Raw genomic sequence first — 15,410 nt, 5'->3', positions numbered from 1 at the left:
TTCTATCCACATTCACTGGATGGGGGCGGCACGGTGGTGTAGTGGTTAGCACTGTCGCCTCACAGCAAGAAGGTCCGGGTTCGACCCCTGTGGCTGGCGAGGGCCTTTCTGTGTGGAGTTTGCATGTTCTCCCCGTGTCCGCGTGGGTTTCCTCCGGGTGCTCCGGTTGCCCCCACAGTCCAAAGACATGCAGGTTAGGTTAACTGGTGACTCTAATACCCTGTCCACACTAGGGATTTTGTACCAATACGAAACTATTTTCGTACCGCAACACCTGTCCGCACTAGCAACTATACCGGTACTGTAGCGGTATAACTGTATCGGTACGAAACCCACAAATGTATGGGTTTCATACCGGTACAGTATCGGTACTGTAGCGCTTCGCTGTAGTGTGGACATATGAAGCGTCTCTGTATCGATACAAATATAATGCGCAAGTGCAATGAACCATTCCTATGTCTTCCAGGTTATTCATACAATACAATACGCCCGTGCTTTCCAGCTGTAAATAAAACATCAAAATGGCTCAAAACGACCGTGGAGCTACAGTGGTGCTTGAAAGTTTGTGAACCCTTTAGAGTTTTCTATATTTCTGCATAAATGTGACCAAAAACATCATCAGATTTTCACACAAGTCCTAAAAGTAGGTAAAGAGAACCCAGTTAAACAAATGAGACAAAGATATTATACTTGGTCATTTATTTATTGAGGAAAATGATCCAATATTACGTATCTGTGGGTGGCAAAAGTATGTGAACCTTTGCTTTCGGTATCTGGTGTGACCCCCTTGTGCAGCAATAACTACAACTAAATGTTTTCCGGTAACTGTTGATCAGTCCTGCACACCGTCTTGGAGGAATTTTAGCCCATTCCTCTGTACAGAACAGCTTCAACTCTGGGATGTTGGTGGGTTTCCTCACATGAACTGCTCACTTCAGGTCCTTCCACAACATTTTGATTGGATTAAGGTCAGGACTTTGACTTGGCCATTCCAAAACATTAATTTTATTCTTCTTTAACCATTCTTTGGTAGAACAACTTGTGTGCTTAGGGTCGTTTTCTTGCTGCATGACCCACCTTCTCTTGAGATTCAGTTCATGGACAGATGTCCTGACATTTTCCTTTAGAATTCGCTGGTATAATTCAGAATTCATTGTTCCATCAATGATGGCAAGCCATCCTGGCCCAGATGCAGCAAAACAGGCCCAAACCATGATACTACCACCACCATGTTTCACAGATGGGATAAGGTTCTTATGCTGGAATGCAGTGTTTTCCTTTCTCCAAACATAATGCTTTTCATTTAAACCAAAAAGTTCTATTTTGGTCTCTTCCGTCCACAAAACATTTTTCCAATAGCCTTCTGGCTTGTCCACGTGATCTTTAGCAAACTGCAGATGAGCAGCAATGTTCTTTTTGGAGAGCAGTGGCTTTCTCCTTGCAACCCTGCCATGTACACCATTGTTGTTCAGTGTTCTCCTGATGGTGGACTCATGAACATTAACATTAGCCAATGTGAGAGAGGCCTTCAGTTACTTAGAAGTTACCCTGGGGTCCTTTGTGACCTTGCCGACTATTACACGCCTTGCTCTTGGAGTGATCTTTGTTGGTCGACCACTCCTGGGGAGGGTAACAATGGTCTTGAATTTCCTCCATTTGTGCACAATTTGTCTGACTGTGGATTGGTGGAGTCCAAACTCTTTAGAGATGGTTTTTTAACCTTTCCCAGCCTGATGAGCATCAACAACGCTTTTTCTGAGGTCCTCAGAAATCTCCTTTGTTTATACCATGATACACTTCCACAAACATGTGTTGTGAAGATCAGACTTTGATAGATCGCTGTTCTTTAAATAAAACAGGGTGCCCACTCACACCTGATTGTCATCCCATTGATTGAAAACACCTGACTCTAATTTCACCTTCAAATTAACTGCTAATTCTAGAGGTTCACATACTTTTGCCACTCACAGATATGTAATATTGGATCATTTTCCTCAATAAATAAATGACCAAGTATAATATTTTTGTCTCATTTGTTTAACTGGGTTCTCTTGATCTACTTTTAGGACTTGTGTGAAAATCTGATGATGTTTTAGGTCATATTTATGCAGAAATATAGAAAATTCTAAAGGGTTCACAAACTTTCAAGCACCACTGTACATGGAGCAAAGAAAGGGGGGAGAAAGGGGGAGGGGGAGGGGGAAGAGGGAGGAAGAAAGGAGGAAGAGGGGAAAAGGGAGAGAAAGGGAGGGGAAGAGAAGGGAAGAGGGAGAAAGTGAGGGGGGAGAAAGGGAGATTCGTTTTCTTTATTTCTTTCTCAACTGCCTCGCACGCTTTATACGATTCGACTGAATAAATGACCATCAGAAATACAGACTGTACATTGACAACAAAAAGCACACACACGTTGTTTCATCCGCTATATTCTTGGAAGGAAGTTACTCGGTAACCACGGAAACATTTCGTGCACGCGCATTTCAACTTCCGTGAAAGAAAACCGCAAACATTTCTCGCTAGTGTGTACAGATGCACTAAACTGTACCGGTATACTTTGTATCGAGACAGTTATACCACTATCATACCGGTATAAGTGTGAACACAGCATAAATTGACTGTAGGTGTGAATGTGAGTGTGAATGGTTGTCTGTGTCTATGTGTCAGCCCTGTGATGACCTGGCGACTTGTCCAGGGTGTACCCCGCCTTTCGCCCGTAGTCAACTGGGATAGGCTCCAGCTTGCCTGCGACCCTGTAGAACAGGATAAAGCGACTAGAGATAATGAGATGAGATGAGACACTCACTGGATTTTGAGAAACAGAGCATTTTTATTTTTACTTTTTGCAAATTCGATAAATAAAAACTTGGTACAAAAGAGCCAACAAAATCATTTCTGCTTAGAATGTAAACAAACCAGCGAAATGACAGTAGCAATTTGTGAAAAATGCTATATTAACAATTCTTGAAAAATAAAAAAAGATAAGCTTTTACCATCAAATACTTTCCTTCCGTATTTTGTTGCTGTTTTTTGTATTTTTGGGGGTTTTGTTTTGGAGTAGAGTTTTTATTTCATCCTCGGATCGTTCAGCAAAATGCTCCGCCATTTTGTTTTTCTCTAGTCGTGGTATATGAGCTGATAGCCTAGTAGTAGAGTAGCCAATAAGAGCACGCGATTGCTCTTATAGATACAACCCCGATTCCAAAAAAGTTGGGACAAAGTACAAATTGTCAATAAAAACGGAATGCAATGATGTGGAAGTTTCAAAATTCCATATTTTATTCAGAATAGAACATAGATGACATATCAAATGTTTAAACTGAGAAAATGTATCATTTAAAGAGAAAAATTAGGTGATTTTAAATTTCATGACAACAACACATCTCAAAAAAGTTGGGACAAGGCCATGTTTACCACTGTGAGACATCCCCTTTTCTCTTTACAACAGTCTGTAAACGTCTGGGGACTGAGGAGACAAGTTGCTCAAGTTTAGGGATAGGAATGTTAACCCATTCTTGTCTAATGTAGGATTCTAGTTGCTCAACTGTCTTAGGTCTTTTTTGTCGTATCTTCCGTTTTATGATGCACCAAATGTTTTCTATGGGTGAAAGATCTGGACTGCAGGCTGGCCAGTTCAGTACCCGGACCCTTCTTCTACGCAGCCATGATGCTGTAATTGATGCAGTATGTGGTTTGGCATTGTCCTGTTGGAAAATGCAAGGTCTTCCCTGAAAGAGACGTCGTCTGGATGGGAGCATATGTTGCTCTAGAACCTGGATATACCTTTCAGCATTGATGGTGTCTTTCCAGATGTGTAAGCTGCCCATGCCACACGCACTAATGCAACCCCATACCATCAGAGATGCAGGCTTCTGAACTGAGCGCTGATAACAACTTGGGTCGTCCTTCTCCTCTTTAGTCCGAATGACACGGCGTCCCTGATTTCCATAAAGAACTTCAAATTTTGATTCGTCTGACCACAGAACAGTTTTCCACTTTGCCACAGTCCATTTTAAATGAGTCTTGGCCCACAGAAGATGTCTGCGCTTCTGGATCATGTTTACATACGGCTTCTTCTTTGAACTATAGAGTTTTAGCTGGCAACGGTGGATGGCACAGTGAATTGTGTTCACAGATAATGTTCTCTGAAAATATTCCTGAGCCCATTTTGTGATTTCCAATACAGAAGCATGCCTGTATGTGATGCAGTGCCGTCTAAGGGCCCGAAGATCACGGGCACCCAGTATGGTTTTCCGGCCTTGACCCTTACGCACAGAGATTCTTCCAAATTCTCTGAATCTTTTGATGATATTATGCACTGTAGATGATGATATGTTCAAACTCTTTGCAATTTTACACTGTCGAACTCCTTTCTGATATTGCTCCACTATTTGTCGGCACAGAATTAGGGGGATTGGTGATCCTCTTCCCATCTTTACTTCTGAGAGCCGCTGCCACTCCAAGATGCTCTTTTTATACCCAGTCATGTTAATGACCTATTGCCAATTGACCTAATGAGTTGCAATTTGGTCCTCCAGCTGTTCTTTTTTTGTACCTTTAACTTTTCCAGCCTCTTATTGCCCGTCCCAACTTTTTTGAGATGTGTTGCTGTCATGAAATTTCAAATGAGCCAATATTTGGCATGAAATTTCAAAATGTCTCACTTTCGACATTTGATATGTTGTCTATGTTCTATTGTGAATACAATAGCAGTTTTTGAGAGTTGTAAATTATTGCATTCCGTTTTTATTTACAATTTGTACTTTGTCCCAACTTTTTTGGAATCGGGGTTGTAGAATAAGTTGATTTAGTCCCCGGTTCGATCCTGAGTTTGGGTTAGTAGTGTGTGTGTGGTGCCCTGTAATGGACTGGTGTCCCATCCCGAATGTATTTCCACCACACACCTGATGTTCCTGGTACAGGCTCCGGTTTCACAATCACCCTGACCAGGATAAAGTGGTTACTGAAAGTACGTCTGTCAGTGAGCATATTTTAATGCATCCCAAGTTTACAATAGTTCAAACAATCAAAAAATAAATAAATACTGCTGCACTAATAACCATGTGTCTGCTAACTAACTGGCAAAGCAATTACATATTACAGCCACACATTCCACTCAGCTGCTTTCCTTGGCTTTGCTAACATCTTATGTCATGAAAACAAAAACAAACATCTTATCCAGTCCACCTTTATTTTTCAAGAATGTTCTGGTTGCTATTATAATCATTATGAAGTTCCGATCATAGAAACAGCATACAACCTTATTATCGAATTATCAACCAATAAATATCAGTTCATGATCTTGATAACAAATAAGACTTTTTTTCATTCTGATAACAAAAATTAGCCTACAAAAACAGAAAAATCAAGGCTTTTTCATCAGGACTTAATCTACAACTCAATCTCATTCACTTGCTGAGAATACAAAGCCTATACCCTGGAGAAAGACACGCTCAGTAAAATTGATTTTCCGTACAAACGTTATATCAACACCAGACACAGTTACACAGTGATCTAACACTGATGATGCAACCGATGATGTCCGCTCTACTGGAAACCGAACATCTCGTTTTACTTACAAACATATTTATATCTGCATTAGTGAAAGTTCTCGGAACAAACATGAATGTTGAGTCAAATAATTATGTAGTCTAAAAAGTGCACCATCGCACAACAAAAGACTATAAATGCACACAAGCGAGCCAAATAACTCTTATTTACACTTTTAATCATTAACAACACAAGGATTTATGAAGCATGGTGCCTTGTGGTGAACTGGCATCCCATCCAGGCTGTATTCCTGCTTCACAGCTAGTTCTCTTCTTGGTCCAAAGTGATTACTGAAGATTAAAGGTAGACTGCCTTTCAGATTTTTCAAGTGTAGGTCATAAAAAGAATTTTCCCTGACACCCAATTATTTCTGTTTAGTGGACCGAAAGCTACTGAATTCAAATCACAGACTTCCAAGTTAATTAGGTTTAGGGTTTTTTTTAAATTTTTTTAAATAGAACAATTAATGAACTTAGGACCACATGGCCCTAAATTCTCCGCTATTTTTTCCTGCTTCACCATGACCCAATTCAAGATACTACGTCATGCATCACGTGGTAGGCTTTCCCTGTTCGCGCAAGGCATTGTGGGATACAAATTTGAAACAGGAGAGAAAAATGGAGGACATGAGTGTGTGAATGAAACGTGAAAGACCGACTACAGTAACGGAAAGCGAGAAGAAAAGACGTTATGTTGCAAAGGAAAGGAAACGCAGGACCAAACTAATAAATATCGGCGGTCAGCGAGCACCTCGGTGTGATCAGCTGTTCGTTTAGTGACAGAATGATGGAACTGTCAGTGCACGGTCAAAGGTAAACCTGTAGATGGCAGTAATGCAACATTGTGGATGCCAGCTGCCGTAAAACCCAAAAGAAGAAGAAGAAGATAAATCTGTGTATGCGCACACGGACTCCCTCTGTCTGCTTGACTGCGCAAAGCGAGCGATTTCCTGCACATTATTTGCTCAGGAATCCCCTCAAATGAAATAACTTCCCAGCCACAGAATGGCCTGTTTTTTTTTAAAGATATTACAGAAATAAACATATATTACAATGACCAAGTTTCAGAGGGAACTAAATTTCACTGATTTTATGAAATCGAAAGGCTGTCTAGCTTTAACAAATGAATAAATTAAACTATTAATTTGGAGAAGTAATGAAAAAGAGCAACTTTTTCAGATCACCTCATAATGAGCAACAACAGACTCAGAGTTTCTCATTCTCATCTCATTATCTCTAGCCGCTTTATCCTTCTACAGGGTCGCAGGCAAGCTGGAGCCTATCCCAGCTGACTACAGGCGAAAGGCGGGGTACACCCTGGACAAGTCGCCAGGTCATCACAGGGCTGACACATAGACACAGACAACCATTCACACTCACATTCACACCTACGGTCAATTTAGAGTCACCAGTTAACCTAACCTGCATGTCTTTGGACTGTGGGGGAAACTGGAGCGCCCGGAGGAAACTCACACGGACAGAACATGCAAACTCCGTACAGAAAGGCCCTCGCCGGCCACGGGGCTCAAACCCGGACCTTCTTGCTGTGAGGCAACAGCGCTAACCACTACACCACCGTGCCGCCCTCAGAGTTTCTCATATTCTGTTATTCTGTCTCTCTTTTATACACTTACTAATGTCTGATTTTTACACACACACACACACACACACACACACACACACACACACAAAAAAAAAATGTAGAAGCATGCAAACACACTGTCCATTTCAAGCCAAGCAAAACACAAGTGTGGATACCACGCATCACTTCCTGTTCATATTGTTTATCCTTTACAAAACTGTCCATTGTTCATCTCAGTTATACTGTAATGTAAACATGCTACATATTGACCTTGATTGTAATTTTGAACCAGTGAATGCCACATAGCTATAGCCTGTACTCCATCACAGAGACATGTGATCTGATATGTAGATGACCGAAAGCAGCCGTGTAGGAGGTTATGAAGAAGGATACCAGCTGTCCAGCATAGCTGCTTGTAAAACAAAAACTGGAGCTGGTCTGTGACGGGAGAACAAGGGGTGACTGTGGAGGAGTGGGGCATTAAATATATAGATTTTAATGGATTTAAAAAAAAACATGCAGTACAGCACATTTACCAGAAATAATGTAATTCCATTTTGCTCTTATTTAACAGTTAATTTAATTTAATTTAATTTAATTTAAAATATACAACTGCACACACAATTGACCTTGCATTTAATCAGGGGAAATACCTAACAGCAACAATAAGAATAGAGATTCAAGTAAAAATAAATGCAAGGACAAGTCACTATGTAATGAAGGACACACTCTTTCACCATAATGCATCTACAGCAGCAGGAAAAATGAATCAGCACACAAATAAAGGGGAACTGAAGTCATTTTTATACTTGCTTTATTTCTTAATTAACGTGTTATTCAATTACGTTTTCGGTTTTAGTAACCTTATATCGTGACTCGTATTGGCAAGTAATCGCAATTAAATATTATACTTATCGGCCTATTCGGTTTTTAGCCATGTTGAATTTAGTTCGTTTGGTTCACGGCAGGCGTCGCTTATCCGCGCGATCTTCACGAGACTTGTGCGAGACTTCAAAACATGAAGCGTCAGCCAGGTGTCAGTGCTGCCATTTTGAAAACTGTTTTCCAAACGAAATATTGCACAAAAACGAGTTTAAATGACGATTCCTGCCTACTTTTTTCAAACTTTCCTGATTGCTATCAAAACAAACAAAACTTCCGGCTTGATTACATCAGCATTCGAAAGAGGGCGCGCGCGTCTTTTGACAACGTTGGCAGACGCTGGTCACTTTGATTTCCGCTGTACGTTTTACTTCCGTCCTACGATGTCTCGTACAGGTCTCAATGAATCTCGTTTACGGCCATTGCTTTGACATACGGACTGATATATTACAGAGCATATTTCAAACACTCATAACTTGCTATAGCAGTGACAAAATAGCTATCAAAAATGCATTCCTATATTTAATAAAATGAGAAATAGAATTTTGATAATAAAAAAATTGCCTTCAGTTCTTTAACTTCGACACTACTCTTACTATTAATTGCCTTTATGCAGCGAAAGCTATTTCCCTCTGCACTACATTTTTAAAGGCCATGTTGCATGTTGTGTTCCAACAGGCAGTTCAGAGTTCGTGAAACCTGACTTGTTCATGTTCCATTATTACATTACATAATGAGAAGTGAAGAAGAGAGTGCAAGCAGGTTGGAATGGATGGAGGAGAGTGTCAGGAGTGATCTGTGACAGAAAGAGTGAAAGGGAAAGTGTATAAGACAGTAGTAAAACCAGCTATGTTGGATGCTTTGGAAACAGTGGCATGGATAAAAAGACAGGAAACTGAACTGGAGGGAGCAGAGTTGAGGATGTTGAGATTTTCATTGGGAGTGACGAAGTTGGACAGGATTAGAAACGAGAATATGAGAGGGCCAGGACATGTAGGACGGCTTGGAGACAAAGTGAGAGAGGCGAGATTGGGATAGTTTGGACACATACAGAGGCGAGCTCCAGGGTATATTGGGAAAAGAATGCTGGAGATGGAGTTGCCAGGTGATAAGATTTATGGATGACGTGAAGGAGGAAATGAGGACAGTTGGTGCTACAGAAAAAGATACAGAGGACAGGAAGAGATGGAGGGACATTATCCCTCCATCTCTATATATATCACGTTATATAATGTAATATATATAAAGTAAAGATTGTCGTTCAGTATTAATGGCATGGATTTGTGTTACTGCTCACCTGGGCACAGTGGACAGGTATGTGACTAGTCTCCTCAGATCCTCCTGCTTTATTCTGTCATGATTACTCCGAGCTGGGAAGGTCAGAATCGGCCCTCCTCTCTTATCACGTCCGCCTGAAAACACAGACACAAACCATTCCCTTCTTGAGTACAGTAACTCATTAGTACGCCGCTAATTAATGATTAAAGGTAGACTGCCTTTCAGATTTTTTCAAGTGTAGGTCATAAAAAGAATTTTCCCTGACACCCAATTATTTTTGTTTAGTGGACCGAAAGCTACTGAATTTGAATCACAGACTTCCAATTTTATTAGTTTTTTTTTTTAACAGAACAATTAATGAAATCAGGGCCACGTGGCCCTAAAGTCTCTGCTATTTTTTCCTGCTTCACCATGACCCAATTCAAGATATTACGTCATGCATCACATGGTGGGCTTTCCCTGTTTGCACAAGGCATTGTGGGATACAAATTTGAAACAGGAGAGAAAAATAGAGGATGCGAATGAAACATGAAAGACCGACTACAGTAACGGAAAGTGAGAAGAAAAGACGTTATGTTGCAAAGGAAAGGAAACACAGGACTAAACTAATAAATATCGGCGGTCAGCGAGCACCTCGGTGTGATCAGCTGTTCGTTTAGCACCAGAATGATGTACCTGTCAGTGCACGGTCAAGGTAAACCTGTAGATGGCAGTAATGCAACACTGTGGATGCCAGCTGCCGTAAAACCCAAAAGAAGAAGAAAAAGAAGCGAAGAAGATGAACAAGGTAAACTTGTGCATGTGCACATGGACTTCCTCTGTCTGCTTGACTGCGCAAAGCGAGCGATTTCATGCATATTATTTGCTCGGGAATCCCCTCAAATTAAATAACTTCCCAGCCACAGAATAGCCTGGTTTTTTTTTTGAGATATTGCAGAAATAAACATATATCACAATGACCAAATTTCAGAACGAACAAAATTTCACCAATTTTATGAAACTGAAAGGCCGTCTAGCTTTCAAACACATTATGCTGATTTTGTGTCCAAGGTCCTTCCTCAATATGTGTCACAAAAGCTCAATATTTAATTAATGAAGTGCCTATCTTCCATGACAGAGGGTGTTTATTAATTTATTTGCATATGAAACTTATTGGATTAAGCAGATTTTAATAAACCTGAGCTCGAGTATAGCGTGCCTAGCAACAAGCACATGAGCTATGCAGGCTCAATTTTTTTTAAAGACTGCCTTTAACCTCTTTTGACATTCTGTTATGTTAGAAAAGAAGAGAAAAGAAACCATGTGAGAGAGGATAGAGGAATGTACTGATTAAGAACAGAAGGAACACACACACACACACACACACACACACACACACACACACACACACACACACACCCAGAGAGAATAAAGGGGAGAAGAGACTCATCTTCTGGGAGTGACTGTGCTGACATATATGTACTGACACTTTTAGGGAGTACCACAACTGCCAACTGTACTGTATATGTCTGATTTACAATATATACACACACATATCCTCCCTGGCAGGTCAACTGCTCCTTCACACTGCTAAGCAGCGCTGCCTCGTTCTGGCACCGGTCCAGACCTAAGCTGCTCAACATGGGGATGAAGCGGGGAGACATCACAGCTGAGAACACTCCAATATATTTGGGCTAAAATCGTCCTTGTAAGTCACGTGCGAGTAATTCCTTCCAGTGCCCAGCGTGTGCACACACACACACAATCACATTCACACTCTTTTCTCTTCACCCTAAGGTCTTTACAAGGACTGCTTAAAGTTAATGTTCTCCTTGTGTGCACCGAAGTAATGCAAGTAAAGTGAGTTCAACACAGTATTTAGCCCTTTATGAGAGTCTCTCCCCTGCCTACTTATCCCCATCCTGCTCCTCCTGCTCCTCTAAAAGGTCCGTCTGGCCTGATTTATTCTGCTGATTAACAAAATGAGGCAGAACAAGACCAGAAGGAGCAGCAGTTAAGATGCACGATTCTGAATTTAAGCCTTGAATTTAAAAAAAAAAATCTGTTTTTTTAATCAAAGAAAACATTTTTTTTTTAATGAGGATGAAGTATATGTGGTACTTGTGTAATACGTGTGATGTCATAATTCTATCATAATCTTACCATGTTACTGCTGTGATACAACCATGTGCTAGTATTTACATCATTAAATGATGCAATGATGACACATTAAATTATTATTGCTATTCTATATCGCTGCCTATACATTCTGTTAGGGCTGGGTAATATATATATATATATATATATATATATATATATATATATATATATATATATATATATATATATAAAATAGTGTAATAGTATAATAGTATAGTCCATACTTTTATACCATCGGATAACACCATTGTTGTAATAAACAGCTATTGCAATGCGTTGGGGTGGAACAATACACAAATTAAGATATACAAATACAAACTTGATAATGACAGTGTTTGTGTGATCTGTTCAGACTCTTAGCAGCCAACAACAAAATAATAGCTGTGCAACTGTCGAACAAAATTAAACATGGCTAATTAAACAACAGCTCTCTGGCCAAGCTGGTGTGATTTTCAAGCACATGGCTTTTTGTTTCTTTTTTTCCCCATTTTTTTTATTTTCCCATTCTGCTGTTAGCTACTTGTGCTTACAAAGTCATATTTTTTTCTGCAGCCCTAGACATTTTCTGAATCCTCCACTACTGAGTGTCATATCTGCAGCTATGAACCTCCCGATCTCCACACTGATTTCTTTAATTTCCCGGCATTGAATCAGCTGGGGAATGCTGTATAAAAAAGCAGAGTGTGTATGTGTGCATGTATATGGCTTCATGTTTTTATAGTTCGACAGACTAACACAGCCCTGTGATGACCTGGCGATTTGTCCAGGGTGTACCCCGCCTTTCGCCCGTAGTCAGCTGGGATAGGCTCCAGCTTGCCTGCGACCCTGTAGAACAGGATAAAAGCGGCTAGAGATAATGAGATGAGATGAGACTAACACAGAAGTGTGATGTCAGACATGTTTGCAGTGCTAGTGCCGGTGTATGATACACATATATGGCAGCTTCTGCACATGGTGACGATTCAGTCCATGATGTTCGCTGGCCGTCAGCGTCAAAACTTAGCAGGAAACCAAAGGGCAGATATACAATAGAATTTAAAGACTTTCTAAGGTCTAATTTTCATAGCCATTGCTGCTTTTCTAGCCAAGGTTAAAAGTAAACATTTCCATAATATTTTGGTTCTTATATATATATATATATATATATATATATATATATAAGGGTAAGTCAAAATGTTCTGAGACAGATGTTATAATTTCAAAAGGTGTGAAAGACATCCCCCAGAATTCTACAAAGAAGGAATTATCTGATGGAAACAGCTTGCAGAAGTGTTTAGACTTAAATGGAGGATATGTAGAGAAATAGCTTTGTTATTTTCATAAATAAAGATTTTTTTCAATTTGTCTTGGCTTACCCTCATGTGAGTGTATATATATATATATATATATATATATATATATATATATAAAACGCCCCTTCGGAAACAAGGAAAAATGCTATGGAACTTCATGTGTACAATTGTACACATCATGTCTGAAGGGGGATATTTATATATATATATATATATATATATATATATATATATATATATATATATATATATATATATATATATATATATAAAAGTTATTTACTTCTTCCTAATCCTTTTCGAACATTATTATGTTATTGCCTTGTGGCTACGCTATCCCGTTTGTTCATGACTATGTTTTGATTATTGCATTTTTTATTTTTTATATATTATATATATATATTTTTCTTTACTGTTCAGAATAAAGCAATATATATATATATATATATATATATATATATATATATATATATATAGGGCGGCACGGTGGTGTAGTGGTTAGCGCTGTCGCCTCACAGCAAGAAGGTCCTGGGTTCGAGCCCCGTGGCCGGCGAGGGCCTTTCTGTGCGGAGTTTGCATGTTCTCCCCGTGTCCGCGTGGGTTTCCTCCGGGTGCTCCGGTTTCCCCCACAGTCCAAAGACATGCAGGTTAGGTTAACTGGTGACTCTAAAATTGACCGTAGGTGTGAATGTGAGTGTGAATGGTTGTCTGTGTCTATGTGTCAGCCCTGTGATGACCTGGCGACTTGTCCAGGGTGTACCCCGCCTTTCGCCCGTAGTCAGCTGGGATAGGCTCCAGCTTGCCTGCGACCCTGTAGAAGGATAAAGCGGCTAGAGATAATGAGATGAGATGAGATATATATATATATATGTGTGTGTGTGTGTGTGTGTGTATACAGTATATATGATATATGTATATTTTATATGTATATCCATCCATCCTTTATCTGTAGCCGCTTATCCTGTTGTACAGGGTCGCGGGCAAGCTGGAGCCTATCCCAGCTAAGGCTAGGCTGACACTTGCACGATTCCGTGGCACGCATTGGCACGACTCGAGTCATGCCAGTGCGCAAATTAGTCGTAAACTGGCGTGAAGTGTGCGTAAACCCGTCGTGACTGCGTGCCATGTCGGGACGAGAATTCTGAAATGTTCAAAATTTTGGTCACGACAAAATTTCACGACCGGTTCGTGAACTATGCGCAAACTGTTCGTGATCTCGTCGTGAACTCGTCGGCACGATGCGGGAGGATGCGTGCCAGTGCGTGGAAGTGCGAGCCATGCCACGACTGTCACGAACTGCCACGAATAGTTCACGAACAGCTCACGTCGAGTTCACGAGTAGTTCACGACATGTTCACGAATTGGTGCGCGTCGCAGCGTGGCCGTGCCTTCCCACTGACACGGTCACGCATTGATGGCACAAGCAGTTCACGACTAGTTTACGCACTTCACGAACAGTTTGCGCATGGTACGAGCAGTTCACGACGAGTTCACGAGCAGTTCACGAGCAGTTCACGACTACTGCGCGACAGTGGCGCTCGCGTCGGTGCGGGGGTATATATAGGGCTTCCCGGACACTTCTCGCCATTCTCAATTTTTTTTCTTGCTTTTTTCTTTAATGTCTTTTATTTGCTATTCCTTCATGACTTTTTTTGGGGGGGGGAGTTTCATTTCTTTTATTTCAAAAATGGAACAACTGTGGATGCAGCTCATGAAGCTACTACCATTCTTTCTTGCCAAGGGACAGCACCAGCAGGGGACATGTAGTAATGTGACAGGTAGTCTCGCTGATCCTTTGCATCCTTCTGGGTATGATGGCCGGTTAGAGGCAGCAGCCCCTGCAGGTGTCGGTCAGTCCTCCATCCACCAGGGATCAGATCATGTGTGTCTTCGCGGTCCACTTCTGAAATTGCGTGTGGGTATCTGATGAGGATGAGGTTGTGCATGACACAGGCGTGCCCAAGTCGGCACGACACCGTCCGAATTGTGCAAACTCGTCGTGCCAATGAGGGAAGTGCGTAAACTATGCGCAAACTATGCGTGAACTCGTCGTGCCAGTTCGTGAATATGGACGGGCACACATTCGTGAACTCGTCGTGAACTATGCGTGAACTAGTCGTGAACGGTGCGGGAGCCTCCCAGTTCGTGCCCCAAAATGGCACGACTTGCCACGACAAAATCGTGGCCAAAAGTCGTGCAAGTGTCAGCCTAGGGTAACTATGGGCGAGAGGCGGGGTACACCCTGGACAAGTCGCCAGGTTATTGCAGGGCTGACACATAGAGACAGACAACCATTCACACTCACATTCACACTTACAGTCAATTTAGAGTCACCAGTTAACCTAACCTGCATGTCTTTGGACTGTGGGGGAAACCGGAGCACCCGGAGGAAACCCACACAGACACGGGGAGAACATGCAAACTCCACACAGAATGGCCCCCGTCGGACACTGGGCTCAAACCCAGAACCTTCTGGTGACAGTGCTAACCACTACACCAACGTGTCACCCTTATAAATATATATACATATATATTTGATGTGTCAAATTATTTGAAATGTAATTTCTGGTCTTTTCTGACTGGTTGCCAGAATTCAGCCACACAACTATAGGTCAAATAAATGAATGTAAAACACTTTTTTTTTACTTTGTTACTTTCCTCTCTTTTTATCTAAATCACCTACAGTTGTCATAA

The 15,410-nt window shown here is 41.0% G+C and overlaps 1 protein-coding gene across 2 annotated transcripts in view; it reads right to left on the bottom strand.

The window, feature by feature from the left end:
* kalrna (kalirin RhoGEF kinase a) overlaps positions 1 to 15,410 on the bottom strand; it is a 408,274-nt gene that overhangs the window by 231,532 nt on the left and 161,332 nt on the right. For both annotated transcript variants that reach the window (XM_060929989.1, XM_060929988.1), the window contains exon 3: positions 9,305 to 9,419. In XM_060929989.1, the coding sequence (XP_060785972.1) occupies positions 9,305 to 9,419 (115 nt within the window). The remainder of the gene's footprint in view (positions 1 to 9,304; positions 9,420 to 15,410) is intronic.

This window comes from Neoarius graeffei, chromosome 9 (assembly GCF_027579695.1).
Source record: "Neoarius graeffei isolate fNeoGra1 chromosome 9, fNeoGra1.pri, whole genome shotgun sequence".
Classification (NCBI taxonomy): Eukaryota; Metazoa; Chordata; class Actinopteri; order Siluriformes; family Ariidae; genus Neoarius; species Neoarius graeffei.
This window is presented reverse-complemented; position numbering and strand designations above follow the sequence as displayed.